This window comes from Xiphias gladius, chromosome 17, assembly GCF_016859285.1.
Source record: "Xiphias gladius isolate SHS-SW01 ecotype Sanya breed wild chromosome 17, ASM1685928v1, whole genome shotgun sequence".
NCBI classification, from domain to species: Eukaryota; Metazoa; Chordata; class Actinopteri; order Istiophoriformes; family Xiphiidae; genus Xiphias; species Xiphias gladius.
In genome coordinates this window covers 17762604-17790324 of record NC_053416.1, presented here as the reverse complement: position 1 = coordinate 17790324, position 27721 = coordinate 17762604, and the positions used below count along the sequence as shown (strand labels likewise).

At 38.8% G+C, this 27721-nt stretch overlaps 4 protein-coding genes across 10 annotated transcripts; 2 read left to right on the top strand and 2 right to left on the bottom strand.

Annotated features, from left to right (window-relative positions):
• Positions 1-3939: 3939 nt before the first annotated feature.
• Positions 3940-9890, top strand: slc25a15b (solute carrier family 25 member 15b). 3 transcript variants are annotated; one of them, XM_040150237.1, is made up of 8 exons: positions 3940-4539; positions 4572-4624; positions 6241-6337; positions 6733-6991; positions 7088-7225; positions 8241-8416; positions 8856-9014; positions 9153-9890. In XM_040150237.1, the coding sequence occupies exons 1-8, from the start codon at positions 4482-4484 to the stop codon at positions 9272-9274; spliced, it is 1062 nt and encodes a 353-aa protein (XP_040006171.1). In that variant the 5' UTR covers positions 3940-4481; the 3' UTR covers positions 9275-9890. The 3 variants fall into 3 exon arrangements, with proteins under 3 accessions (XP_040006171.1, XP_040006173.1, XP_040006172.1); XM_040150239.1 differs by lacking the exon at positions 4572-4624 and having other exon boundaries at positions 6237-6337; XM_040150238.1 differs by having other exon boundaries at positions 4193-4624; positions 6237-6337; positions 9153-9888.
• An 832-nt stretch (positions 9891-10722) lies between these two features.
• Positions 10723-13329, bottom strand: tm4sf21a (transmembrane 4 L six family member 21a). The gene is made up of 5 exons (XM_040150245.1): positions 13028-13329; positions 12570-12635; positions 11420-11553; positions 11151-11337; positions 10723-10993 (listed from the first exon to the last, which is right to left on the bottom strand). The coding sequence occupies exons 1-5, from the start codon at positions 13202-13204 to the stop codon at positions 10985-10987; spliced, it is 573 nt and encodes a 190-aa protein (XP_040006179.1). The 5' UTR covers positions 13205-13329; the 3' UTR covers positions 10723-10984.
• A 1381-nt stretch (positions 13330-14710) lies between these two features.
• On the bottom strand, positions 14711-17191 carry LOC120802889 (transmembrane 4 L6 family member 4-like). Its single transcript, XM_040151071.1, has 6 exons — positions 17188-17191; positions 17015-17053; positions 16480-16545; positions 15387-15492; positions 15122-15308; positions 14711-14949 (listed from the first exon to the last, which is right to left on the bottom strand). The coding sequence occupies exons 1-6, from the start codon at positions 17189-17191 to the stop codon at positions 14902-14904; spliced, it is 450 nt and encodes a 149-aa protein (XP_040007005.1). The 3' UTR covers positions 14711-14901.
• LOC120802427 (mannose-P-dolichol utilization defect 1 protein-like) lies at positions 15175-24414 on the top strand. Of its 5 annotated transcripts, none has more exons than XM_040150242.1 (8): positions 15198-15295; positions 18715-18810; positions 19750-19815; positions 20474-20606; positions 21440-21525; positions 22492-22607; positions 22754-22864; positions 22959-24414. In XM_040150242.1, exons 2-8 carry the CDS (start codon positions 18774-18776, stop codon positions 23076-23078), a joined length of 669 nt encoding a protein of 222 aa, XP_040006176.1. In that variant the 5' UTR covers positions 15198-15295; positions 18715-18773; the 3' UTR covers positions 23079-24414. The 5 variants fall into 5 exon arrangements, 4 of the variants coding, with proteins under 4 accessions (XP_040006178.1, XP_040006176.1, XP_040006174.1 ...); XR_005709227.1 differs by lacking the exons at positions 15198-15295; positions 18715-18810 and adding an exon at positions 19243-19439 and having other exon boundaries at positions 22959-23699; positions 23762-24414; XM_040150244.1 differs by lacking the exon at positions 18715-18810 and having other exon boundaries at positions 15175-15295.
• Positions 24415-27721: the final 3307 nt, after the last annotated feature.

Here is a 27721-nt window from a genome sequence, read left to right as displayed (position 1 = left end):
CCGACGGGGTTGCATTCCAAGTGGCAAGTAAAGTTAGGTGTGCAGAGCTAATAGAAGAGAATATAACAGATGTGGAGGAAATTAATAAAAAAGTTGGTTACAGCCATTATACAGACAGCAGAAGAAACTATTCCAAAGGGTGCAGGAGGCAAACGTATAAAGAGTGTGCGATGGTGGGATGATAATTGTAGGAAAGCAATTAATAGGAGAATTAGAGCATTTAGACAGCCAAAAGCTCGCCACACTGGAAACATTGGTCAACTACAAAAGCAACAGCTTGGAAAACGATTAGATCAGCAAAATGTACATGCTGGAGACAATACCGTATTAAAAGTGGGAGCTAACCCTTTTTTCCAGACATATGGGGAATGATTAGGAAAATGAGTGGCATAAAGAAGAGCTTTGAAATACAAGTGCAGCACAGTAGTAGCATAAATGCAATTAGTAATGCAGAAAAGGCCGAACTTATAGCTCAGAAAGTTTTTCTTTTAAAGCTCAGCAGTGTACAGACAATACCCTTGCACATAACCCAGGAGTTGCAGAAAGAAGGGCTATATCAGGAGAAGACCTAGATTTACCATTCAACCTTTTTGAACTAAGGAGAGCCATTTCCAATATATGGCAAACCTCACCAGAGAAAGATGGTATCTGTTACAACATGTTAGCCCAGATGAAAGACAGCGCACTTGAAGCAGTATTCAGATTGTTTAACATAGTATGGGATACAGGCACAATCCCGTCGATATGGAAGCAGTCAGTTATAGTACCAGTACTAAAGTCAGGTAAGGATTCACCAAATCCATCAAGCTATGGACCCATTGTAATAACATCACAGTTAGGGAAGACCATGGAATGGATGATAACAGAGAGATTAACTCATTTTATAGAGAGTAAAGATCTATTTTCTGCCTATCAGAGTGGATTTCGTAAAGGGAGAGGGACATCTGGAATCAGAAGGCAGGGAAACTCAAACCAATAAAGAAATGGTGATTGCTGTGTTTTTTTTATGTCTGTTACATTCTCCCCATAGGTGCCAGTCAGTCCACCTCGGTATATAAAGACTGAGGAGCCACACGCAAGTCTCTCTTGGCCACTTGGTGCTGTTTGCTTACACCCTGGGTATTTGTGTGAAGAGCTATTTTTGGTAGGGTTTAATCCATAGCTCTGGGATAACCTTGTGTCAGGTTAATGTTTGAAGTAGTGACATTTGTTTGTTAAATTTCAGTTACTTGTCCTACTTACTGTAAGTTGCTGTTTACACGATTTAACTCTTTGCTTGTAGACCTTGCCAGGAAGCTCGGTAGGGGAGAGCTCTCATTTTCGTGTAACTCTCTTTTCTCCTGTGTTTCATTTGTTTTGATTGGGAGTTAAGGTTATCATTGTAACCTTTTCTTTTGTGGGTAGTTTCAGTATTGTTGTTTTGTTTCCAGTTAGGGTTGGGGGGTTTTTTTGGTTGATATTTTGCTTCGAAGACTGGCAATAAGATTGCAAACTTGAACAAAATTACTCCTCAAATCCTTCATCTAGTTTTATGTTACTCCCCTTTCCCCTAGACCAACGCGAGGTTGTAACAATGTCGAAAAAGACTATGACATACTAGGGAAAGAGGGACTCCTTATCAAACTTAATAAATTAGGTGTGGAAAAACCACAGGATACCCAACAGGATAGTGTGTGCAGTCCACTGTTAAATAACATATAAATGAATTACATATTTGAACGGGATTTTTTAAACAATATTTAGAAAAATCTCTATATGCCAATGACAGGGCGCTTTGGGTCAGGGATCAAATTACGGAGTATTTAAAAAACAAAATGCATGCTGCAATAGACAAGGTGGAAATGGGGATTTAAACTGTCAATTGCAAAATCACAAGTCATATTCTTCGTTAAACACCATAAATTAGTACCTGTGAAATTATATGGATAAGTACTCCATCTGCTTAAGGTGGTTAGATCTCTTGGAGTTCTGTTTGATGAAAAGCTAACCAGGTGTCATCATATTGACAAACTGAAAAAGTAGTGCAAAAAGATCCACAATATACTGCAATGTCTGTCAGGGCAAGATTGGGGAGCAAACAGGACATTTTTATTAAATATTTATTGGGCTCTTATGAGAGCAGTCCTAGATTGTGGATGCAAAGCTTATATGTCTGCAACAGAAGCCAGTCTTAAAAAGCTTGATGTCAAACAGGCGCAGGCTCTTTGAACTTGTAGTGGAGCATAGAAAACATCACCAGTATCTGCAATGCAGGTTGAAATGGGGGAAATGCCTTTACAAATTAGAAGGGTCAAGTTTATGAAGGCCATTTTACAGGAGTGTTAGGAGCATTAAAAGTCCAGCCTGTACAGCTTTGGGTGGATAGGGAATGCTAAGGCGCAAAATGTAGGCTAAAGCAAAGCCCCACTGTTCCATCATCAGCTATATGTCCTTGGAGATCCATTAAGCCCTCCATAGATACAAGTGTGCAGCAAAAATCAAGAGAGAAACCTAAACCGGTTTGCAAGTGGACAATGGTACAAAACCAACAGCAACACAGGATATTCATATTTACAGGTGGTTCAACAGAGCCTGGAAACACAGGTGCTGCATTCTTCATCCCTCAGTGTGATGTAGCAGTGAGAGAGAGAGTATCAGACCATCTTTCAGTGTACACAGCTGAATTACTCGAAGCTGAATATTGTTAGCATTACAATGGGTGGAAGAAAATAACCAACCCAGTGTTGTAATCTCTTCTGATAGCTTTCAAGCATTAAGTCTTCGAAAGTTGTCATTCATGAAGGATATTGTTTATGAAATCTTCAATGTGCAACTCAGGCTACATTATAGGGGATTGGATATCTCCTTCCTTTGGGTTCCTGCTCATGTAAGGGTGGAATGAAATGAGAAGGCCAAACAATCTTTAAAACTACAGTTAACTGACATACAGTACAAGTACTGTTAAGTGAAGCAGAGGTTAAAACTATTTTAAAGTATTACATGGACAAAACCTGGCAAGAATACTGGGACTTAATACACACAGGAGGACACTTTTACAGTATTCAAAATCATGTAGGCACTGGTGGAATATGGGGCAGGAGCCCAAAGGAAGAGTTGGTCATTGCCCGTCTGAGACATACAGGTTTAAATCAAACAGTCCATAAACCAAAAACATTCTGACATGTATTGATAGATTGCAACAGATATAATGAAGAAAGAAGAGATTTAATGTCGGTACTAAATGATGGAAAACGCAATATTACATTGGGGAATCTTCTAGGAAAGACATTACTTAAAGGTGCTATATGTATTTCTCTGTCACCACACATGGTTTCTTGCTGGGAAGTGGGTGGTGGTGCTGATAAAGATTGCTTGCCAAGAGCTTCAGTCATCGTTGCGTTACGAGACACGAGGCTAGAATATGCCCTCTGGGCAACGCTACTTCTTCATCCTCTCATTCTGCACTGACGAGAGACTATTGCAGAGTAGTATTAAGAGATGGGACTACCCGGGGCTAGCTGGTTAGCATGCTAACTTCAGTAGAAGAAAGGAAGCAAAAGCTTTTGTTTTTTTTGTATTTCTATTACTATTTCTATCACCTATATGACTATTTCTCACTTCACACACTATTTCTATCACTTTGCAACATTTCTTCTAGACTGGTAAGTCAACAGTTGTTAATGCTAAAGTTGGCTATGTAGTGATTGCAAAATCTTACATATAGCACCTTTAAGAGTAACAGGAATAATAGAAAGATTTTTTTTCTGCCAAGCGACTGTTCCACACTCCAGTCCACGAGGCGGCGGTAATGCGCATAAAGCTGGTTTGGTAACCGCCATTAAAACTCGAAGAATCAGAGGAAGAAGAAGAAAAAGAAGAGAGAAAAAAAAGAAGAAGAAGTGAACCGGACGTTTTAACGTTAACACCGCTTTATGTCATAGATCTTAAATTGAATTGATGACTCGGTCTGGCTCTATCTCTATTGTATTTGAAATTTTATCTGTATCTTTTATCAACTGGCTATAAAACGCAAAGAGGAAGAAGTATCTGTATCTTTCTTTTTATACAACAGGTACTGCAGTATTATCCAATGGAGGCAAAATGGGGGAAAAAAGGATAAAGAAAACATTTTTTTTTTTTCTAATTCTTCCTAACAGTACACACATTTAGTAAATGTGTAATTTTGCGTGGAAACTCATTAAGTCGTGATTCTTAATTGGCTTCACTAAGATTACTATTTGTAATAGTTAATGCATAGTGTAGAATGTACAATTCTACGATATGGAAATGTACATTAAGAGCAGAGTTTAATAGACTCGTGACGCGAAGGCGCTTTTGGTACGTGAAATTGCGAGCAGAGTGGGAGCTCCTCCTATCACGCAACAACCTCTAGACTGACCCCCTCCTTCACACCATTATCACTGATGGCCGATCCATTCATTGACCGCAGCGAGTGGACACAGGGGTAGATACGAACGAGATTACATTAAGATAAACATTGGATGCTCGGCCTGGTGGTGTCAGTTAGCATGCAGTCACCCGTGGACGACGCTAGCTTCGGTCAGCAGCTCACTGGGTTAACGGTGGCGTCTGTAACGTTAACCTCGCCAGCAGCGACACTCTGAACATCTTGCCCTCCTGTGAGGTTTGTATAACCGTTTGCACTGGTTATATAGAAACCTGAAACTTTCGACCTGTTTCGGCCATCGTTTAGTCACTTGTGAGTGTTGTTAGTATATTGTTGCTACATACACTACGGGTCAAAACTTTTAGAACATCTCCATTTTCCAGTTACTGAAATTAACATAGTGTAATGTCTCCGTGTGCTCTGAAATTAAAGCATAGAACAAGTAAATAATAAGGATTTGAACACACTCGTGGTGTTCTCTCGACGACGGAGATGAAACGGTGTTTGGAAAGTTTGATCCCAACACTGTTGCAGAAGCTCCCACAAATGTGTTGCACTTGCAGGTTGCTCTGCTTTCCCCTTCTGTCCAGTTCATACCAAACCAGCTCCATGGGGTTTAAGTCTGGAGACGGTGCTGGTCTTCCCTCGTGTAAAGCCACCGTCTGGTCCTTTTCTTCTGCTGTTTTGGGCCATTATCTTGCCGAAGGATGAACCCCTGACCAACCAGTCTGTCCTCCTGTTACTTGTCTCCTTCTCACCATTCTGACAGCAACATATAGCACTACTCAATGTTTCATTTACATCCATTGCTGCAGGGAAGCTGTAAATTAACCAACTTCTTAATCCCTGAAAAAAGCCTTCATTCTATGAAACTTAGTTTTGAGGTTTTTGGTGACCTAAATGTTTTTTTTTTTTTTTTTTTTTTACATTGGGCAGTTTACTGCTTACCTTTGTGTCCTTTAAGGTTATTCACTGGTCTTATGCTGCTTAAATTTCCATAAAATTTGGGTGTTTTAAAACTTCAGAACTTCTGTAGTGTATTAGCAATATAAGTTACCCCTCAAAGGGAAACCTTGTTTGACGTTTTACTCTCACTATATATCCATAAATGAGGGTGAAAGGTCACATGTGTCCTTCAGCCAATTTGATAATTAAAAGATGTTTAATATCTTTTCAAAGAATAGAATATTGTCACCCTGTGGCGGTAACCTTTAAATGCAGAAATGCCTGTCCTGATAGTAACAGAGTACCTATGTTACATTAGCAGGGGCAGAAGCCCGACGGTGTCGTTTACAGTGGAAATACTGCTACTGATATTTGAGTTTAGTGGAAGTGGAAAGACACAGCCGATATTGTTTTAGGAAAGAAAATATTGGAAATGACAAAATAAAATACAAGAAAACTGTGCTTGTCATCTTCACCCAGAAGGACTCCACAGATGTCCAGTTGCTGTTAATGCAAACTTGTCATGTATTATTTTACAGTTGTGATTTCAGCTGTAAAGTTACGTCTCCCCTTGCATTACAATAAAAATGACATATTCTTTTTCCATTCATAGCCATTTCCAGCTTACTGTAAATAATTACTGTTGCTACAAATGAGGGCAGGTTTTATTGTAGAGAACTTTGTAACCCAGTTGCTGCTGCCTGTCCTGAGCTCAGACCCTGCTGGTGAAATACATGCATATTAACTGTCTCTGGGGAGTATTAGAGGGGACAAGTTATATATAGTGATTAATGTTGTCTAATGAGATGTAGCAGTGTAAGTTGTGAGCTGGGTTAGAGAGAGGGGTAAAGTGTCATTATGTGTTTTTTTTGTTTGTTTGTTTATTTGTTTTGTTTTTTTCTAGGTAGTTGAGAGAAAGAGAAACCTGTTCTGACAAGTTTTTGGACACCATGGCCCCACACCCGGTCGTCCAGGCCATCATTGACCTCTCTGCAGGAGCCATAGGTAACTACAGATCCTTGTCTCTCAAAAACAGTAAACAAACACTATCACATTGTACAGCATGCGCAGTATTTAATATCTATGAAATAATCACACAGTCTTGCTACTACTTTACCAAATGACTCAGTAGCTATGTCTACACTAGCAGGGCATTTTGATGACTCCTGTCTTTTTCCGGCTTGTGTCTCTCTGGGTTTCTATTGACTGTTTATACTGCTCAGTGGAGCGCAGCCCTCTGTAAAGCCCTCTATGATTCTTATCTCTCTCCACAGCGCATATGGAGCACAACCTTTGATTTACCTGTAGTTTGTGTAACAGCTATTCTTTTTAACGTTTGTTTACCCTGTCTGTGTATGGACCACTTGTTTTTTACAGTTTTCTCACTGTCTTCCTCCAAGGGGGAGCTGCATGTGTCTTCAGTGGGCAACCTCTGGACACAGCAAAGGTCAAGATGCAGACCTTTCCTACACTGTACCGGGGTTTCATCCACTGCGTTGTGTCCACCTACAAACAAGTGGGTCTTCGTGGTCTCTACCAGGGCACCACGCCGGCACTGATGGCCAACATTGCAGAGAACTCTGTGCTCTTCATGAGCTACGGCTTCTGCCAGCAGGTCATCCGCTTCACAGCTGGACTGCACAGTGAAGCTGTGCTGAGGTAGGGTGATGTTAGCCAAGCTGTCGTTCTTCTTAACACATTTTAGTAAATGTCAGATCTCTAACTGTGTTCTGTTCATCCTTCCTTTTCTGTTAGTGACATGCAGAAAGCCTGTGCTGGCTCAGTAGCATCCATCTTCTCCTCGCTAGTACTCTGCCCCACCGAGCTTGTCAAGTGTCGGCTGCAAGCCATGTATGAAATGGAGGCATCAGGCAGGATAGCTAAGAGCCAGAAGTAAGCGGATTCTAAATAGCCACACATTTTTGGATAACATTGTAAAGGCTGTTTAGTCTTACATTACTCAAATATTTTGATTGCAATGGTTAATATCTTCTATCTTAAATTGTGCTGAAAAAATGACTTGGTTTATATGAAGAGCAATTTATTTAATACGGCTAATCTGCCAATATGCAAATTCAAAGAGAATATACTGATCTTAGGGTTTAACCAAAATGTACGCACACTGTAACTTTAATATTTAAGACCTAAAACTCAAAAGACTGACATTCAAAGAACTAAAGGTCATTTTTTTGGTCACATACTGTAGATCACTTATTTGCTCTTCTGTTTTCCAGTTTTTGTGAAAGTTATGAAATCTGGATATTTTGCTAACCTGAAAATAAATCCAACCTTAATTATGTCTAAATATTTGTTTAAATATTTCTGTATAACTTCCATTAAATTATTATTTTTTTGGTTGCTACAGCTCAACATTTCATATCTAATGCTAATCTCCATCACTTAACCTTTTTACACTTTTTTAGTAGTCTATTAAAGATAAAGTAGTAATATTTTATGAGCTAGTGTTTCATTTAAGGGGCAACGTGTAAGAACGGATCAACTGCTGAATTCATACTCCAAACAAATAGGGGGCAGCATATGACGAGAAAGTTGAGGTGTCCAACCGTATCTTGAGGTACAAGGAAATGCGCTTTGTTTTTGTCCTGCTACCTTTATTTGTCCTTCTTTGTGAAGCACTTTGTAACAGTTGTTTTGAAAAAGTGCTATATAAATAAAGTTATCATATTATGATTATTAGTATTATAATGTCAAATCTTATTCTTCACATTATGTTGATAAAATTATTTAATTTTTGAATGTAAATTAAAATACATACACATTACCCCTTTAATGCAATCAAGTGCATAAAGAATTTTTTCTTCTTCTTCGGGGAAGCATATTAATCTGCAATGAACTTTGTATTGTGTATGCACTTACCGAGCCATATGTCCCTCTGATCTGGCTGTAGCACAGTGTGGTCAGTGGTGAAGTCCATTATGAGGAATGAGGGGCCGCTCGGCTTCTTCCAGGGCCTGACCACCACCATAGCCAGAGAGGTCCCTGGTTACTTCTGCTTCTTCGGTGCCTACGAGCTCTGCCGCACCGCCTTTGCAGACTACTTGAAATGTGACAAAGATGACATAGGTACGGGAAAAATATTCCCACTGCACTACCACAGAGCAGAAAACATTTGCCCTCTGCTGAAAGCATCAACTACAAATGTCTCCTCAGAATCAAAGAGCAAGATATTTTTGTTTTTTATTGCATTGCTGATGCTTTTTGGAAATCAGGAAGTCAATCACCAGTAGAGTTAGAAGACGTAGTTTATGTAGTAGTAAATTAGAACAGTTTACCACAAATGTATTCACAGATAAATTATATAGTGTGCAGTATGTAGGAATTTTTCTTTAAAATTTCTGCCACTACAATTGGTTACTAATGTTACAGTTGAAATTAGGCTTAGCAGTTATGAATGAAGATTTATTACCCACCTAAAAAATGTTTCCTCTTTATTCATATTCACATATTTAATGTACAGTATCACTAAGTTAGCATCTAATGGGCGTTACTGTGTATGTTGAAGGTGTGGCTCCGATTGTGTTCAGCGGTGGTTTCGGAGGGGCATGTCTGTGGCTGGTGGTCTATCCTATGGACTGTGTCAAGTCTCGGATCCAAGTCATGTCTATGATGGGCAAACAAGCAGGGTTTTTGAAAACCTTCATGACCATCGCACGTAGTGAAGGTAGGCAGGAGTGGGGTTTTATCTTTACTTTGATTTTATCATCTTAGCAGGGATGTTGTGTGTCCAGATTTGCCGGTGAAAGCATTCTTTGTTTCATTTATCAATGAGACTGTAATGTTTGCTGTTTCATGTGTTTAGGTGTGAGGGCACTCTACTCTGGTCTTACCCCCACCATGGTCCGCACTTTCCCTGCTAACGGGGCACTGTTCCTGGGTTATGAGGCCAGCCGGAAGCTCATGATGAAGCAATTTGACAGCTAAAGGGGCCCATACGCACAAAAGAATGAATGAGCGGTGAACTGGTGTTATAACCATATAACCTCATCAGAACACCAGTTGAAGCTTTGAAGCTTACTATGTGTAGGATCTGGTTTTTGCCATTTCCTGCTTTTGTTAAACTAACGTAAAAACTGACACACTCTGTCTTTTGAACTTAAAAAACACCTTTGACAGAGCGTTTACATCTTTTAAAACCTGATATGAATTTATTTTTAGATCTGAATATTCTTTATTTTTAACACTCCAAAAATGCATCATACAGTATATGAGAAAAACACAAGAAGGACCGTACTTAGCAACATCAACCAGCCTCTTTATGAGGGAATGTCAGTACTCCAGTTTCTTATTTTATGTCTACCTCAACTAAGTAGTATCCGCACAGAAATATTTGTGTCTGCCAGTCATGAGTAGGAGAAGTAATCCATTAGGTTGCAAGGTTATTTTAAATGCACAAAATCTTAAAACCTTACTTGAGCTCATTGCATGAAAATTTTATTTAAAAATGTGAAGTGGCATATATAAATTCATTTAAGTTGCCTTAAATATGCTGTGATGACGTCTTTTCAATTGTGGAATTATTTACATTTTCAGAGCAAAGTATGCATCTCAGTTTTGGATCATACGCTGGTTTGTCTCGGTGTGCTCACAAAAAATGCAAATCTGCTAAAAAAAAAATATCCTAAAGCATTTGCTTACATTTCACATCGAGCAGCTTTACTTCTCAAACAGTGTTGACTGAAGTCTTATAGGTTTCATCTGCCGGAAAGAAGCTACAGACACAACCAGCAAGTTTTTTAAAGTTGAGCCTACAAATTTTCATATCACTACCCAATGATGAACAGTAGCTAGTAAGAAGTCACCGTGTTGTGTACATCTCAAACTGAGGGTGTCATACTGACTGACTTTGTTTCACCATGTTATATTATACTCCTGTTGTGATGATGATGAGCATTATTATTATTATTATTATTATTATTATTATTAAGTCTCCACTCTTTTTGGACCCATGTTTGGCTTTTCGTCACTACATTTTGCCTTTCTTGTTGTATAACCTTTTTATCATTATGTCAATGAGAAAATATCAGCTGCCTCATCTACTGTGCCATTTGCACACTGCATTCGTTGTGCTGGAATTTTTTTTCCAGTGCTAAGTAGTTGGCAACTACTTACCACTATTCTCAGTCATATTCCTGTAATTTCAATTGAGAAATGTAGATATTTTATTCAGAAAATGTAGGCAATTTGAGATGACACTTAAATATTTGTATAGATATTAATCCAATTGTAGTAATACAACGTACATTAAAGGTGTCAGTGAAGACGAACTTTGTCATGTATTTTATTTTACAAGATATCTTTTGAAGGCACTTACTTTTGATTGTAAATTACAATATATTAAAGGTTATTATTGATATTATTGTGAAACGATAAATATAATGAAACACAACACAAAACACAACACAATTACTTCTAATACTGCACCATTTTCACAACATACCTTAGTAAATTGCAATATATTCCGATTTCTGTGTTGGTTTATTTAACAGGGTATGAAGAATCGTGACATACACACAAAAATATCTGTTGTCAAATACAGACAACCACAATATCTCAGTGAATATTTTATGCAAATACATTCAGGAAGGCTATCCTCAGTCTTCCAGCAGGGAGCGCCAGTCAACTCTCAGGAATTCACAGTGGCTGTAAGTCAAAAAAAAAAAACACACACACACACACACAAATAATCTGAGTTAAAATTCACTGAAACTTCACAATTTATTTGAGAAATCTCTAAACTAAGATTTACATTAACATTGAATACTGGTGGTGTTCTCATATCCACCTGTTCCCATCTTACCCCTTTGTCACTGCAGGTTCCACACAGGCAGCCAAAGAGCCCGTTGATCATCTGAATGGCACAGAGAATCAGCTGCAGGCAGCTGGTGGCCAGCAGAGTGCCAAACAATCCCGTGTTGAACTGCACAATGTCCTTAGGCTCTGTGCATTCCCCCCTCCATGTGTCATCAGTCAGGTAACTGTTGTCACTACGCGAAAGAAAAGGCTTATGAGCAATCAGGTCTTTAGAAACTCTCACGTTGTCATCAGAAAGTTACTCTTGCGTGTCACCTGAATTCCAAAGGTGTTTCCCAAATCACTTTGGTCTTGCAGAGGGGCCCATTCTTCAAACCGAGCACTGCCACAGTCAAACTGTATAGGGCACCAGCCACACCCACTGCAGCGAATGCAATTGATAAGAACATCTGCGGAGGTGAAATAATAATCCGAGGTCAGAAAACTTTCTGTTGGAGTTTGAGACATGCTCATTCTTACCCTCATCCTATTCTTAACATTTTCCTGTGCTATTGATGAATGGAGTATTTACTGTGTGAGTTGAAAGAGGAACAGGCTCTCAATTGTCCACCGACATTGGTTTTACCTCGAACACTCGTTACATTTACTCTGCCAGTCTGGGTTTTGGTTTTCCCCACACCAACGATAAATGAAACTGGCATAAACACATTTCACATCCTTCCATCGGAAATTGTTTTCTATTTCTGAAGAAGGTTCATACTTTTTTTGACCGTGCTGCTGTTGTCATACTCCAACTACGCTTGGCATCAGTTTATCATAACTGCTTAACAACATGAAGAAAAACAGCCCATTACACACAAAGGAATACAGTTCTAATCTTGATGGTTTTTTAAAAAAGTCCTGGTTTATGTGACAGTTAAAACACATTTCAATAATCCTTTTGCACATATCTTGAACTTATAAATGATCTTTTTCGATCACGAGAGAGCCGTACTGTTGTTCTGATGGTTTTGTGATTTATTACAGTGTGTCTAATCTTTCAGAGATGTAACTTATGGTTTAATGTTTCAACACCATGCGTTATTGATCTGTTTCATTTACTAAGTTGTAAACTCAGTGTGACTGGCCTCCATTAAACACTGGAATTTAGCTTAAATGTGACTTTGCAGAAGACGGTTGAAAGATAAAACTACTAAAGACATTTTTGAAGTCTTATTTCAATGTGTTATTAACGCTTTGCCATCACTTGTCTTTCCATCAACTATTTGTATTTCCACTGCTTATGTAGAATTGAACTGTTTCGTTACAATTTACACTATTTAAATTTACTTAATATTTTAGGTAGTCAGCTGGAGAAGTGTATGTTTTCTTATATGGTGTCTGGTTTATTTTGTTAATCATTCATACTTGAAGGCAGCCATCATCTTTTGCTCGGTATTCTAATTTGTAGTTCTGACTAACTCACCCCGCAGCGATTCCCACAGCACCCCTGTTGTCCAGTCAAGTGGATGTAAAGTGCTGGGATCAACACCTGTAGCAGGACAGATGGGTCGACAGTAGTTAATTGTAATTCCCCTTTACTCAAAATAATTCAGCATTTTCACTTAATCCTGATAACTCAAAGCTTGTAGAGTATGATAAAGAGACGGTTTAGAAGTCAGTCGCCAGTCAGAATTCCTCCTCAAATTGCGCTAAACTCATTAGAAGTTTAAGACTTTGCTTCCGTCAGATTTAGATGTGTCTCGTGAGAGTATAATGCTGGCCATAGTCTCAAAACAGGCGAGATGACCACTGCAAACCAATAAAAAAAAAACAATATACAGTTTTACCTGAGGCTGCACATTACATTTCAGAGACAAGATGTAGTGGTTTTTAGTCCAGAGTCAAACCCGTCAGTAACGGGCTAGAGAAAAGACAACTCACCATTAAACCCCCTCCTACGAGTCCCCCCATATATTTCACCTCCTCAGTAATATGTCCATCTTTGGCATACTTGATGTCCCCACCAGGAAAGAACAACACAATGTTACAGATGATGGATATGACCACTAATGGGTACAGAGTAACAGCAATGCAACGGGAACATCTTCCAGTACACATGTTGTCAGAGAGGAAATTAACTGCTGTGAAACCTCTCGTTCAGTAGGTCTTAGCTCGAATCCTTCCTGTTTTCTGAAAAGTCAATTCTCACTTGATAGTGACCCAGGGGGGGAATGCATTTTCACTGGTAGCGCAAACCGGAGTGATGTCAGAGTGTGGGAGGTGTAAAGGCATGATAACATGGACAAACAGAGCCTGGCATAGGCTGCCGAAGTAAACGTGACTCATTCCATGGGATCTCTGAGAGACAGTGCTTGTTTTGTTGAGTTATTAGAGATAATATGTAGATGCACATTTTTTTTGGTTAAAAATGTCAGGTCATCTGAGTCAGACATGTTGAGGGTCACATTACTATTAAATACTTATGCTTAGCTTTTAGTGATCAGGTTTCCAAAAATGCTCATGGTAGTTAAATGTCAGTTTCTTTTATGTTGCTGTAATATATTAATATTAAGTGCTACTAAATTGTCATTTAGAAAGAAAAGATTTAGTGTGAGAGACATTGTGACTCCAGGATCACAGCACGATTGGACTTTAGACCTGTGGCAGCTTGTTAACTGGAGCAAGAACAATGTGTCATTGACATCTACCCATTGTTTGTAGTTAAACACTGACTGGGCAGGCTACAGGAGTAAGCATCTGACTGCAGTTGCTTCCACATTGTAGCATTAAATTGAAAAACATAGGAGGAGGTCATGCTTCCCAAGACACGTGTTGTTTCCTGGCAATGCTCGAGTGAAGCAGTGTTAACTGCAAAGCTTACCAGTGACTAGGAGTTCCCTTCCTCCAATGAAGGATAGTAATGTTTTAATCCATTTTCTATTTAATACTATACACAACCACCATCACTTATTTAAGGTTCACAACCAGAGTAACTTAAAAATGATGTCCTTTTTTTTGATTTCAAGTGTATCTCATGTTCTTATTCATTGAAAACTTGCTGTGATAATGATAATACAAGATATTTAGAGGAGGAAATCTAAAGGTATTTATTTTCTTATTCTCTCATTTAACATAGACTTTGGACCATTCAGAGCCGAGCAGACAGATTTAGCCTTTTCTCTCCCTAAGCAGTCTGCCCATAGGGTCCCTGAGGGGCTGCCCGCCACTTTCTTTTAAAGCCATACCTGGAAAAATCATTACGTCATATTGTAACCGCCATATACGGTAGAAGCTACTTTGATGTGTAATATATTTCCTACCAGTGGATCAGAGCCAGATGTTCAACAGTAAATTTAAATATCACTGAAACCGTCATATCAGTATATGTGCTGATAAAGTATTGAGTGATGTTTATTGTAGTAATATAATCTATGTAACATGTTTCATTGGAGAAGAACTTTGACCTGTAATTAATTTTAGTAGCAACCTCTTGAGGGAACCCAGGTATTTATTATTGACTACAATGCACAAAGAGGAAAATATGAATATAAAGTATGAAACACAACACAGGAATGTAGCAGTGGATCAGCAGCTTATATTTTAAACCAGTTTATTTAAAGTTGACCATACAATTAGCATGAATCGTTTTTAAAATTTCTCACAGAATTCCTTAACACATTGCAGCGTGAAGCAGCTTGAAATACACTACGATAAAAACATAAACATTTGTTATCAGAGACAACAACAATTTCAAAACGTGTTTTATGCAGATGCAGCCAGGAACGCGAATCTTAGCCTCCGGCCGGGAGCACCTTTCAACACTTAGGATGAGTGCAGACGATCAGAGCCCTCCTGACCAGAAACTTACGGTTCATGTGAGTTCAAAAGCAAACAAATGAAGATAAAACGGAATAAGATAAAAGAGAATGGAACTGAAGTTAAGTTTCTCTCAAATTACACAACTTATGCAAGAAACGTCTGGATTCAGATATCCTGACAACATCAAAAAGTGAAGTATGACCTCTTCCTCTTTACCTCTTTGTCACTGCAGGTTCCACACAGGCAGCCAAAGAGCCCGTTGATCATCTGAATGGCACAGAGAATCAGCTGCAGGCAGCTGGTTGCCATCAGAGTAATGAACAGTCTGATGTTGAACTGCACCACGTTCTTGGGCTCAGTGCATTTTTTCCAGGACTTAAAGTCAGTCAGGTAGGTCCAATTACTATGTAAAAGATGAGGCTTATAAATGACCAGAACTTCATAATGTTAATTAAAGTCATCAGAAAATGATGTCTGTCACCTGTTTTTAAAAGGTGTTGTCCATGTCTCACTGACTTTGCAGAGGGGCCCATAACCCAGACCAGGCACTGCCACATAGAAACTGTACAGGGCACTAGCCGCAACCGCTGCAGCAAGTACAATTGATAAGAACATTTGTAGAAATTAAATGAGAATTGAAAGTCAGAAATATTTTTATTGCAGTTTTAGACATAGTGTGGTAACACTAAATTCTTGGCCTTGCTTCATATGTTGCCCTCCTACTTCCAACATTTTTTTAAAGTTAATGATGAGTTAATTATTTGTGAGTTTAAAGAAATTTGTACCTCTTATCATCTTCCTCACATTCTTCTTTTCTACCGTACTGCATTTACTTAGAGTTTTCTATTTCAAAAGCAGGTTCTCGCCTGTGTATTATGAAAGATTTAAAATGCCAAAAAATAACATACTTAAAGAGAGAAATTAAGTGAAATAAAATACACATTGTTATATGTATTTCCTTTCTATGTATACATCTACAGCTTAAAAGAATTAAAGACAACGATTAAATATTTGTCTTTTTAACATGTTTTTCATTAAACTGTGATACAGTAAGTATAGAGTAAGTATTTCCCTTTCTTTCACTGATTTGTTTTAATTTAGCCTTTGTAAATATTACATAGAATTTACTGTATAAGCTCTATTGTCATATTGCATGTGACATCAGACAGTGGTATCACTAATAACCCTTAAAAAAAAAAGCAAACTAATGGAAATACTGTTCTCAATTTCATTTCAAAATATTTTCAAATAATAATATATATCAGTAGTGTTGTGAATTTAAAACCCATTTTAGTAAGCCTGTTGCACAGGTCTTGAACTTATAAATAAATCTTATTTTTCAAGACAACCTAAATGTTGTGCAGCGGTGATGCAGCACTACGCAGCATTTTTCCTTTTTTTTTTTTTTCTGAGTCATTTTCAGCTTGACTGGCAGCCATTAAACACTTGAATTTGTGTGACAGCTCATAATAGTTTGACAAAATAATGTTAACTCAAGGTGCTCTTACTAGCTTGCTGACTTTTTCCTTTATCATTTACTGAGCATCTGAAATGTCTGCTTCTCACTAACTCACCCCGCAGCGATTCCCACAGCACCCCTGTTGTCCAGTCAAGTGGTTGTAAAGAGCTGGGACCAACACCTGTAATGACAGGAAATGAAATGCAGCATCAGCAGCAAATATGTTCAAAATAGTTCATAAGTTTAGTTGAAACAATTCTGCACTTGAAAAATTTTGCAGGAGTCAGTCTTCAGTCAGGTTTTGTCGACTTCCTTTTCAAACTGTGCCAGACTTGTCGTTAAAAATTAGAGACTTTGTTTCAGTTGGGATGAAATGTGCCCCACGAGATTATCATATATCAAAATGTCTGGTATGTGATGAGACTGCGTTTGATTTCACGTGTTGCTAGATTAGGAAAATCACAGATCCTGATCACTGAAGCAAAAAATTAGGACTCAGAACAGGCGAGATGACCACTGCAAACCAATAAAAAAAAAAAACAATATACAGTTTTACCTGAGGCTGCACATTACATTTCAGAGACAAGATGTAGTGGTTTTTAGTCCAGAGTCAAACCCGTCAGTAACGGGCTAGAGAAAAGACAACTCACCATTAAACCCCCTCCTACGAGTCCCCCCATATATTTCACCTCCTCAGTAATATGTCCATCTTTGGCATACTTGATGTCCCCACCAGGAAAGGACAACACAATGTTACAGATGATGGATATGACCACTAATGGGTACAGAGTAACAGCAATGCAACGGGAACATCTTCCAGTACACATGTTGTCAGAGAGGAAATTAACTGCTGTGAAACCTCTCGTTCAGTAGGTCTTAGCTCGAATCCTTCCTGTTTTCTGAAAAGAGAAGTTTCACTTGAACCTGAGGAAAAGAGAAATATATTTTCACTGGCAGCTGAATACTATTGATGGTGAACTTGGGTGGGAGTTGTAACTAGGTGATTAATAATAGACTTGAATTGGTAAGTGTAGTGTGGTAAATTACATGTACTTTGTTATGTGTCGTTAAGTAACTTTTTGTGTAAATTGTACCTGCCGTGAGTGGTTTTAATCCAGCAGGATTAGTACTAGCAGAAAATTAGCAGAAAAATCGAAACTTTAAATTTGTTCAAGTTTTTTAATTTTTACGCAATGTTTTGAATTTATGTATTACACTAGGAGACAATCAAGGTCTTCAGTCACTGTGAAACCTATTAAATTGTCTTTACTATTGCCAAAGTAGGGATGCAAGCTCATGAAAACATGGAAATTGTCTTATTTATGTGAAACCTAATTGCCAATTTCTCTCCAATAAAAAAGTCACTACTTAACTATTTAATGCCAAATAATTGTTGATGGAAGTGGTCTGTTTATGTATTATAGGTTTATGATACTTGAAATTGGAGTTGGAATTCAAATTGGACTTTGATTGGAGTCCACATGTGGTAAATTCAATTGACTGGACATGATTTGGAAAGGGACACACCTGTCTATATAAGGTTTCACAGCTGCCAATGCATATAAAAGCAAAAACTAAGCCATGATGTGAAGGAACTGTCTGCGGAACTCGGAAAAAGGATTGTTTCGAGACACAATTCTGGAGAAGATCTTCCCTCAATTCTGACCAGTCTCCCTGTCCCTGTCACTGAGAAGCCCCCCAACACTACGATTTGGCCACCACCATGCTTCACCTTAGGGATGGTCTTAGCCAGGGGATGAGCAGTGCTTGGAGCTCTACCCAAATAGCGCAATTTTTGTCTCATCAGAGCAGCTAATATTTTCCCTCGTGCTCTCAAAGTCCTTTCAATGCCGTTTGAAAAACTCTAAGCAGGCTGTCCTGTGCCTTTTACTCAAAGTGGCTTCAGTCCAGCTGCTCTACCATAAAGTCCTGATTGAAGGAGTGCTGCTGTTGTCCTTCCGGCAGGTTCTCTCATCTCTGCAGAGGATGTCTGAAGCTCTGTTAGAGTGACCAATGGGTTATTGGTCAACTCCCTGATCAAGGCCCTTCTTGCTCGGTTACTCAGTTTGGCTGGATGGCCAACTAAGAGTCCTGGTGTTTCCGAACTTCTTTTTCTTCTTCTTCTTCTTTCACAGTTATTGAGGCCACTGTGCTCCCGGGAACACTCAGAGCTTTAGAAATGGCTTTATACTCTTGCCCTGATCTATGCTTTGCCACACAGTTTTATCTCAGAGGTCTACAAAGAGGTCCTTGTATTTCATGGTTTGGTTTTTTTCTGACATGCTGTGTGAATAGTGGGACCTTATTTAGACATGTGTTTGCCTTTCTAAACTATGTCCAATCCATTCAGTTTCAGGTGGACTCTAATCAATTTCTGGACACATCTGAAGGATAATTAAAGCAAAGAAGATGCACCTGACTACAGTTTGGAGTGCCACAGCAAAGGGTCTGAAATGCTTTTGTATATGAGAGATTTCAGTTTTTGATTTTTAACAAATTTGCAAACATCTCTAAAAGCATGTTTTCACTTTGTCATTTTTGGTTACTGAGTGTGGATTGATTTAGCCATTTAAAATCAAATCAAAATAAACAATATACTAAAGAGTGCAAAATGAAGGGGTCTGACTACTTTCGGAAGCAACTGCATTCTCTATTTTTCATCGAGGGAGAGGGTGTAGATATATTTTAAATAATTTTGCATGGTAATTTAACGTTTTTTTCTGAAAAATAAAAAACGTACCAGACACAAATGAATAATAATTTAAAAAAAAAAAAACATAAAAATGGGAAATGATACTTTTCCAACGAGGAGTGAGAAGACTAAGTGACTTTATTTGTGTAGCCGTGGACTTCCGGACCACAAATACCCTCAGGCAGACCTTCAGAGGTAGAAGTTATCTATCCGGGCCCTGTTCCCCCTATGGTCTGTAAATATTGGGGAACCTTTGAACCAGAGGATCACTCTTGGCTACGGCTGACTGAACATGGCCACGTCTCCCGTCAAGGAGTTCCTGGTTACCTATGTAATGCCCAAAAAATGCTACGAGGAGATTTTCGTCAACTTTCACTTGCACGGTGAGACTCGGACCTCGGAGTGAGCGGGTGAAACGGCGCGAGAAACGTGCGCAGCTTTGCCCGACGCGGGGGCGGGTGGTGGAGGATGTTGTCGCCTCTCCCGCCTAGAATAAGACACTGCGGACTGCTTTTGTAACCGAAAACATTAATGTTATGTGGTCCACACGGGCTGTTATTTCCGTTAGTCTTTTACGAAATCCGATTTTGGGCAAACAACTGGCGTCTCCCTGTGTTATCAAGCCATAGGCGTTGGCCGCGTTGAACATCTGTTGCGGCCTGACTGTTTTAACATTTTCCGTTTATGCCACAGTGCCGTGCCTGAGGTTTGTACTGAACAGAAGTGCCGGGTTTTGGATGTTACTGGACACATTCCTGGGTAAGATCTCTCCTCAGCCCAAACCCAGCTGATGTAATCACGAAAGCTGCAGGAGGACATTAACACCTAACTGACCCCAACCCCACCCCGACATACTCACATGGGAGCTTTTAAAGAAGACCACAACAGAAAAATATCATACAACTCCCAACTTCATCACTCACATTATTTCACTAACGTCTGTTGAAAGTATAGTGCTGAATTCAGTTTTCATTGATTGGATATTTTTGACACAATGGTCACATTAGGATTTAAAGTGCTCTGGTGCTGTAGTGTAGATAACCACGACAACATGAGGACACGTGATCATGTCACCAAACCACAGCATTAAATTGATGTCTATGCAGAAACGCATGTGTATTCACATGTTCATGGGAAATGCAGGTGCACTGTTAACTGGCTAGTAAGTTATTTTTCCATATTGTGTGTTTTGGAGGAGTTGTAAGTAGGAAGCTAGTTGGTTTTAGTGTCACTGGCAGCTGCTCAGCCTCAGACTGATTGACATGGTAACTAACAGCTCCTTTATGTGGGTAACTGCAATGTCTTATTTGTTGTTGTTTACATGTTGATTGCTAATTTGCTGTGTGTGCAACCCCCAAACCTTTAATGATTTTGCACCTCCTTCATCCTCGCCTCCTTGTCCGCTGTCTCCCTGCAGCACAGTTACCTCAGCTGCTGAAGATACTGTGGAGAGGAAGCGCAGACGGCCTGAGTCTGCCCTCTGTCCTGCTGCAACTTTATGCATTCTCATGTCCTGTCTTGTACGCCATGGCCAACAGCGTCCCACTCTTGTATGTATTTGAAAACCGGGTGTTACATAAGTCAAAGACCATGTCATACACTCAGTGGTTGATTTGTTACTGCGGGTACTGTTTGATCAAACAAGGGTAGCAACCCTTTGTTGCCTTCTTCAAGCCACAGGCCCATGCTGAATCACCGATATCAGACATATGCCACTTGAGTCATCAAGTGGCATCTGTGTCAAAGGTTTAGCTTCACAATCATGTTGCACACCTCCCAGTTCTTATTGATTTGAGCTGTAGATTCTGCAGAGGCAGATAGTTGGAGTAAACAAAGTGTTGTCACTTCAAAAAGCAGCATTTGTCAGCCTAAGCACTGTTGGTTTAATTCTTCCAATTTTTTAGTTTTGGTGATCATGATTCACTATAGCTGAGCTTTTTGGTACCTTCCTGTGTCTTGCCGCTTTTCTCCAACATCTGTCATCAACAAGGGGTTTTTGTCCTCAGGAAAGCAGCTGATTGACTTTTGTCTGTTACTCCATTCTCCATTTCTGTGATGCTGGGAACTACAGTAATGTTAATAACATGTTTAAGCTTAAATCATGTTTTTCCAGTTGTTTTCTCAGTTTGTTCATGCCTTAAGAATGTGTGACTCACTGGCTGCAGAAGTGAGCCATTTGCACAAGCCCCTTGGTGGCCATCCTTTCAGTAAATGTATAAAAGATTAATCCTCGTCACAAGTTCCAAGACCTTGGCATTTATATCCATACACTGCAGAGTTTTCATTCTCTGAGTAGAGGGTGTTTTTCTGTTTCTCAGCTGACAGTATGTGTCTCTTATTATACATGTGTACTTACATGTGTTTAACTTGAACTGCTCCACAGTGCCTGGGCTGAGAGGCTCTTCACGTTGGCCCAGACAGCTGCGATTGTCTTCCTCATCCTGCGTTATCGTGGTGATACTCTCAGAGGTTAGCAAAGATATCTGCAAATTCTGCAAATATACATTCTGAATATCAGTTTCAGGATACAGCTGGTGTCATTATATACATGTGTGTGTATATATATATCTATATATAGAGATATATGTGATATGTGATTTGTTGACAATAATATATGTATATTATTGTCAACAAATCACATGAAAAGAAAGACCAAAACCAATAATGTGTTAGTCCATCTCTCACCTTCCCTGTGGCTCTTAGCCCCAAGCCCATAAAACTTAAAATTGAGCACTTGGTACCAGCCATGATTTCATTAAACTCCTTGCTCCGACAAATGTTTTCTCAGACTGATGGAACTACTAGATATCCAGAGATCGGCGCTGTAATTAAATTTAGGAAGCATGAAGTTTTGAAGTAGGTTAGGATAAGTTATATCTAGACAAAGCTACGACATGCTTAAAGCTGTTTTGTTAAACAGCTTTACAAAGAACAGATGGAGAACATGTAGTAATAAAATAAAAATCAGGTTGTGGCAATAGTCACGACTGCTTCTATAATGAATCACCTCTGAGTAATTTGAAATGGCCCAGAATATCCTGCAAGGAGTATATTATATCTGAGTAACTGAAAAAAAACGCTGGGTGTGTGTGTGAAAACATTGTACTAAAATGCTTGTTTGTGGTCCCACTGTCATTCAGTCAGTGCTGAACACAATCATCCTGTTCCATATTTGGTCAGTGCTTTCCTGGAGCGCCACCTTGTGGTGTTTGTTACTACTCGACTCATAAACTTCTCACAGCAACCTTTTGTTGGAAGAGAAATTACAACACTGCACTTAGAACACACTGACAGACAGCTGTTTTAATTTAGATGACTAGATACCTCTTGATTTTTCTGTGTAATTGTCGGTATATACATTTTTGATAACAAGTGTTTCTCAATCCTCCACCATCTTATAGATGTAATATCATCTTGTTAATGTGTGTGTGGCAGGAATGCTGTTCCTCTTGGCGTACAGCGGTGTAATGTTCCTCCTGGGCTCCTACGCTGCTGCAGCAGTCGTCTCAGTGATTCAGGCCTCCAGTTTGGCAGCTTTAATCGGAAGCAAGGTCGCAACACAGTGGCTCAACTTGTCTGTCCAGCTCAATTTCCGAGCTGCTCTATGATTATTAAGATCCATGAACTTGAACTGTGAAGTAACTGTGCACATTTATCAGAGGAGAGTGAATTTATTTGTCCGATTTGTCGTTTCCAGGTTCTCCAGGCTGGAACTAACTACTGTAATGGCCACACGGGCCAGCTATCGACACTGTCTGTGTTACTAACGTGGGCAGGATCTCTGGGTGTTGTCTTTGTTTCTCTACAGGTATGCAGTCAGCCACACAACTGCATATTTTACATTACTCTAATCTGTTATTGTTGCCTTTGCTAACTGAGACTGCTGCAAACTTTGTGTATAGGAGGCAGGAAGCTCATGGGCTACTCTGTCACAGCTGCTGTCAGCCTGTCTCAGCTGTGTCATCCTGGCCCAGGTCCTCTGCTACAGGAGCAGTACCCCCAGTGAAAAGAAGAGCGAGTAGAGGGGGAGGATGGAGGCAAATCACATCATATGCAAATCTTCTCTGTCATTGAAGAAGGGCTTTGTGATTCTGTGCCAGATGTTGGCATATCAGGAACTCAAACACAGTGCTGAAGTAGCAGTACATGTTTACAGTGTTTTTATGTACTAATATGCCTTTGTGCTACACTCAGATCTACTTTGAAGCAAGTTATGTGCTGTGTGTCTGTGTAAATGAGAACTCGCAATGTCATGCTGTTTAATAGCTTTGTGCGTTTTTAAATTTCAGTTTTACAGTTTGTTTCCTATTATTGCAAGAATTTAAAACAAAAAAGTTTTGTCGCCATCTAGTGATGAGGATAGGAATTCTTTCACTCTCAGGGGGAACAGAATTCAATGGAAGCAGTAGGTGACTTTCAAAATAAAACCTTCAGTTTTTGGGTGTATTTAAAGTTTCCTTGTGGCTCTGTCATTGTTTGTCAATTTGGGTTCACTAGAATATTCAGAAGCCACAGTTTACTGCTTTCAATCCAAGTACAAACTGACTGACAGTCCACATCTAGGCAGACATTTCTAATGCACATACGGGTTTTAAAACTTAAGTAAGTACAGTCATGCAGCAGGCATGAGAAAACGCACAAGCGTAATGTCACTGATTAGCTTCTCCTCTGTGGTTGGAGGAACCACAGAGGAGAAGCTAATCAGGTAATGTCACTGATTAGCTTCTCACCACAGAGGAGTAGTAATCGCACTGCTGACTGGGAGAACGTTCATGTCAAGTCAAGTCAGTTTTATTTATATAGCACCAAATTATAACAGAGGTTCTCTCAGGACATTACTGTCGGATGATTGGAATTTCTGTGGTAGCTTCTGATTTTTGTATTTTGCATCAAATAAAATGATTCATTATTCCTCTTACCACCCCTTTAAAAATGATCGTGACTACATTTTGTAGAAAAAAATCTAAATCATTAAGTACAACAACTTTAAGTGTTTTTCCCCTTATGAAAGTGTTGCTCAGATTCTGCCAAGAATCTCTCAGATGACTGTGGCTGCACCTGTGCAACAAAGACACATTGACCTTGTTTGTTATGGCAGATACTTGTTTCCATCCAACAGAACGCAACAATACATGTAGGGTTTTATATTTATATTTTATGGATTTTCTTACTTAAATACCTGTTGAACTGCACTGTGAACTAATTTTAATGATACTGTGAATTTTTGTCTCGAGCATTCAGTAATAAAATAAGGTGTTGCCACAGAATACAGGTATTTGTGAGTGAAAGCCTAAGGAATTCACAGCTGTCACCTTCGGTCACCATCATGTAAAAAAGTGTTTTTTAACTGGGTGTACATAAAATTCTCCTCCTGGTATATTTGCCTCTGGGAGTTATGTTTGCAGTGTGACACACCTAACCTTCTGTATGACCTCTTTAGCTATTGAAAGCACAGCACTGACACGGTGCTAAGCTGGCAGTTATAACACATTATTGGCAGTTTAACATATGCCCCAGGCACCAGACATGCCTAGTGTAAGGAAACCTGTAAGAGAGTCATCTCAGAGAAGCAGGTCTCAGTAGTCCAAAAGGAAAAAGGAAAATAAAGAAATAAAATCAGTGAATATATATATCTATATATCTATATCTATATATCTCTCTATATACAGCCACAGTTATATAGATATAGATCCAAAACTATTCCCATCAGCCCCAGCTACACTTTGTGTTTAGTGCTGATTAGCAAGTGTTAGCATACCAACATGCAACACTAAAGTGAACATGGAAAACATTTACCTGCTAAACGGGCATGTTAGCAGGATGATGTTAGCATTTATCTCAAAGCACCGCCTGTGACCAAAACGACCTCACAGACTTGCTATTATTCTTGTTTCATGTTTTCTCTGTGGTAAGCAGTCTTGTTAAAAATAGATAATTAATTACCCTTGACATTTCATAACTATTTTTACCTTGTCTGTTTCCATAATTATTTGTTCCCTTCAAATTATTCTGGATGCTGCAAAATGATGAACTTTAAAATTGTGTGAGGTCATATCATAAATGCATCATGCATGTAAAAACGGAGTCCAGCACTTTCTGTTCTTCAGTTCCATGGGCTGGTGGGAAAATTATCTGTTGCTCAATATTTAACATATGGGGAAGATTGTTGTAATACTTGGGAAACCTGATGCGGAAATTAACCTATAGTCACCAGCTGCTCAGCTCTGTGAGGTCAAAACCTTGAAGCAACATTAAAATATGCAACACACTAGTAGTAAAGGCTGAGTATAATACGATAGAACATTAGCAACTTTCTTGTCTCGTACATAACTCAGCCTATACAAAACAAGGTAAGTAACACCACAACGTCCATCACTAAGAAGTGTAATCATTTATTTGCTCTTCATTTTCATTACACAAAAATATTGGCTGTCCATAATAGGAATACATTTTGTTATACATTCGTGACACATTACCAAGCAGTTGCATGTACAATCAATGACATTTCTCAACTCTTAGTTCAACTGCCAAACGTTTTATGGTACAGCACACAAGTCATCAAGAGACTATCCATTGGTACCATCTGCAACGGCGCTGAGCAATTTCCAAACAAAAGTATCAAAACTGCATTTAACAGTTTTTACACCTATTTGACAATATCATCAGTCCCTCCACAAACTCCCTCTACAATTTTAGAGTTTTGAATTGCTCAGGACCCAAAAATGTATTAACTAACCAGTAACTGTTCCGTTTATGGTCTTTGTAGACCACTGTTAACAGGTTTCCATTCAATTCACAGCACAGATTACCTTCACAAAAATGGCTTTATCATAATGGCATGTTAAGAATCAGACGTTACTGTTGATGTTTTTCACCCTTGCATAAAATCTGACTGAGGGGTCTTCCTAGCCGGTAATTGGCTAGAAAAGACCAATACTATTAAAACAAAAAACAATTAGTGGTTTTTGTTTTAAGGATTCATCAGCCAGTAAAGTTTGGTGTTTTTAATATCTTTTGGTGTCTGAACCACCAAAAATTGTTCAGCTGGCTTGATGTGAACTAAACAAATGACACGAGGTTTGGCACAAAGTTTGTTCAACAGGAATCATCTATGGTCAGACTTGCGTGAGCTATTATTTCACAGAAAACTTTCTTTGTCTAATAATTTGGTCTTGGAAAGACTATTATGCTCTGATCTACCTTAATCATGATAATTGTTTTGTCAGAGTGTGAAATATATAGTATAGCTGATATTTCAGTAGTGTCCTAGTTAACTTGGATTAATGTTACCCTGCAAGATAAAACCAAAAATGTATATACTAACAGACATATGAAAACTAACCACATTAATGTGTGTCATTACACAGAGAAGACAAAGGTGATTTAGAAGTATAAAAATGGCAACCCCTGCTGTAGTAATATTCCTTATATATGAAGAACACAGCTTCAGCTTCATGACACAAAGAATAATCTCATGTAGCATTAGTCTCCTCTCTTCTGTTACGGAAATTGGGTTGACAGACGTGTTCCTCTAGCTCCAGTGCATTTACTACACGTGTCAGGACAAACATGTTGTGCTGTCATGTTAAAAGATGATCAGTAACTATTGAAACCGTTAATAACTAATGATGTATTATTAAATTCTTGACACTTGGCAGAGTATCGTTCACTTTAACGCAAGCATCCAATCTGGCTCACACACTAGAGAGCAGTTGTGTATCATTTCAGAGTTCAAACTGTTACCAGCTGTGTCCACCCAATACAATTTGACTTCTGGGCTTAAACTGTACAGGCATGACAGAACCATAAGTAACTGCACACAATTAAAATGGTCTGGTACTTTTACACGAAAAGACAGTGAGCAGCTGGAGTCAGAGGAACAGCCTTTACTTTGGCTGTAAACCTATACTGTGATGTATGCTCAGGCTGACCTTATGGGAATACCTACATATTTCAAGACTGTCAATGATGATTCATTTAAGTGTTTGACAAAAAACTCCTCAGTATTGAACTCGAGTACTTTTCAAAGGCCATAACAACACACTGACATAAGATTAACAATGTCTGTCAATGCTTAAAAATACACAAACTGTAAATATTAATGACTGATAACACAGTTGTCATATAAAGTTCCTTAAATATTTATCAAAATAGTTTTTCAAAGTAGCTCAAGTATCCCATAATGTATATACCTCCAACAAAAATGAGTTTCCTAACTTATAATAACTCTTAATTGAAAGTTTTCTTGATCTTGAGAGAGGAGCTGGCAACCCTGGACAGTGATCTGAACAAAAAAAAAACTAGAAATAGAAATATTTGTAGGACAGGATGACCCTATATAAAGGTCTGACACAGTCTATAAGTACTGGATATTACAGCTGAGGATCATAGAGACAAGAGGAACAGCAGTTTGGACGCAAATGAATATGCTAACGCCAGCAGTATAGAGAACTTAAAATACATTAACTTAAATTCAACTACTTTAGTTTTCTAAATGTATTACAGTCTTAATTTGATTAATAGTAATATAATATATAAAAGAAACAGTCGCTATGTAGCTATGGAAAAGAGATTTTTGTAGTTATGAAAACATTACATTCGTAAATTTTGAAAAAACCTAAAAATGTCTAAGGTAGTCTAGTCTAGTCTCCTAAGGTGCTCAGTA

Bases quoted from the DNA above. Each gene is read 5' to 3' on its own strand.
- slc25a15b (XM_040150237.1), top strand. From the start codon at position 4,482: ATGCTCGGCCTGGTGGTGTCAGTTAGCATGCAGTCACCCGTGGACGAC. The intron at 4,540-4,571 runs GTCAGCAGCTCA...ACGGTGGCGTCT, and splicing joins CGTGGACGACGCTAGCTTCG to GTAACGTTAACCTCGCCAGC. The intron at 8,417-8,855 runs GTACGGGAAAAA...TGTATGTTGAAG, and splicing joins ATGTGACAAAGATGACATAG to GTGTGGCTCCGATTGTGTTC.
- tm4sf21a (XM_040150245.1), bottom strand. From the start codon at position 13,204: ATGTGTACTGGAAGATGTTCCCGTTGCATTGCTGTTACTCTGTACCCA. The intron at 12,636-13,027 runs GTGAGTTGTCTT...GTCCTGCTACAG, and splicing joins TCGTAGGAGGGGGTTTAATG to GTGTTGATCCCAGCACTTTA. The intron at 11,338-11,419 runs GTGACACGCAAG...TCTTTCGCGTAG, and splicing joins GAAACACCTTTGGAATTCAG to TGACAACAGTTACCTGACTG.
- LOC120802889 (XM_040151071.1), bottom strand. The intron at 16,546-17,014 runs GTGAGTTGTCTT...CTGTCATTACAG, and splicing joins TCGTAGGAGGGGGTTTAATG to GTGTTGGTCCCAGCTCTTTA. The intron at 14,950-15,121 runs GTAAAGAGGAAG...ATGAACCGTAAG, and splicing joins GAACCTGCAGTGACAAAGAG to TTTCTGGTCAGGAGGGCTCT.
- LOC120802427 (XM_040150240.1), top strand. From the start codon at position 19,349: ATGGCCACGTCTCCCGTCAAGGAGTTCCTGGTTACCTATGTAATGCCC. The intron at 22,608-22,753 runs GTCGCAACACAG...TGTCGTTTCCAG, and splicing joins CAGCTTTAATCGGAAGCAAG to GTTCTCCAGGCTGGAACTAA. The intron at 22,865-22,958 runs GTATGCAGTCAG...CTTTGTGTATAG, and splicing joins TTGTCTTTGTTTCTCTACAG to GAGGCAGGAAGCTCATGGGC.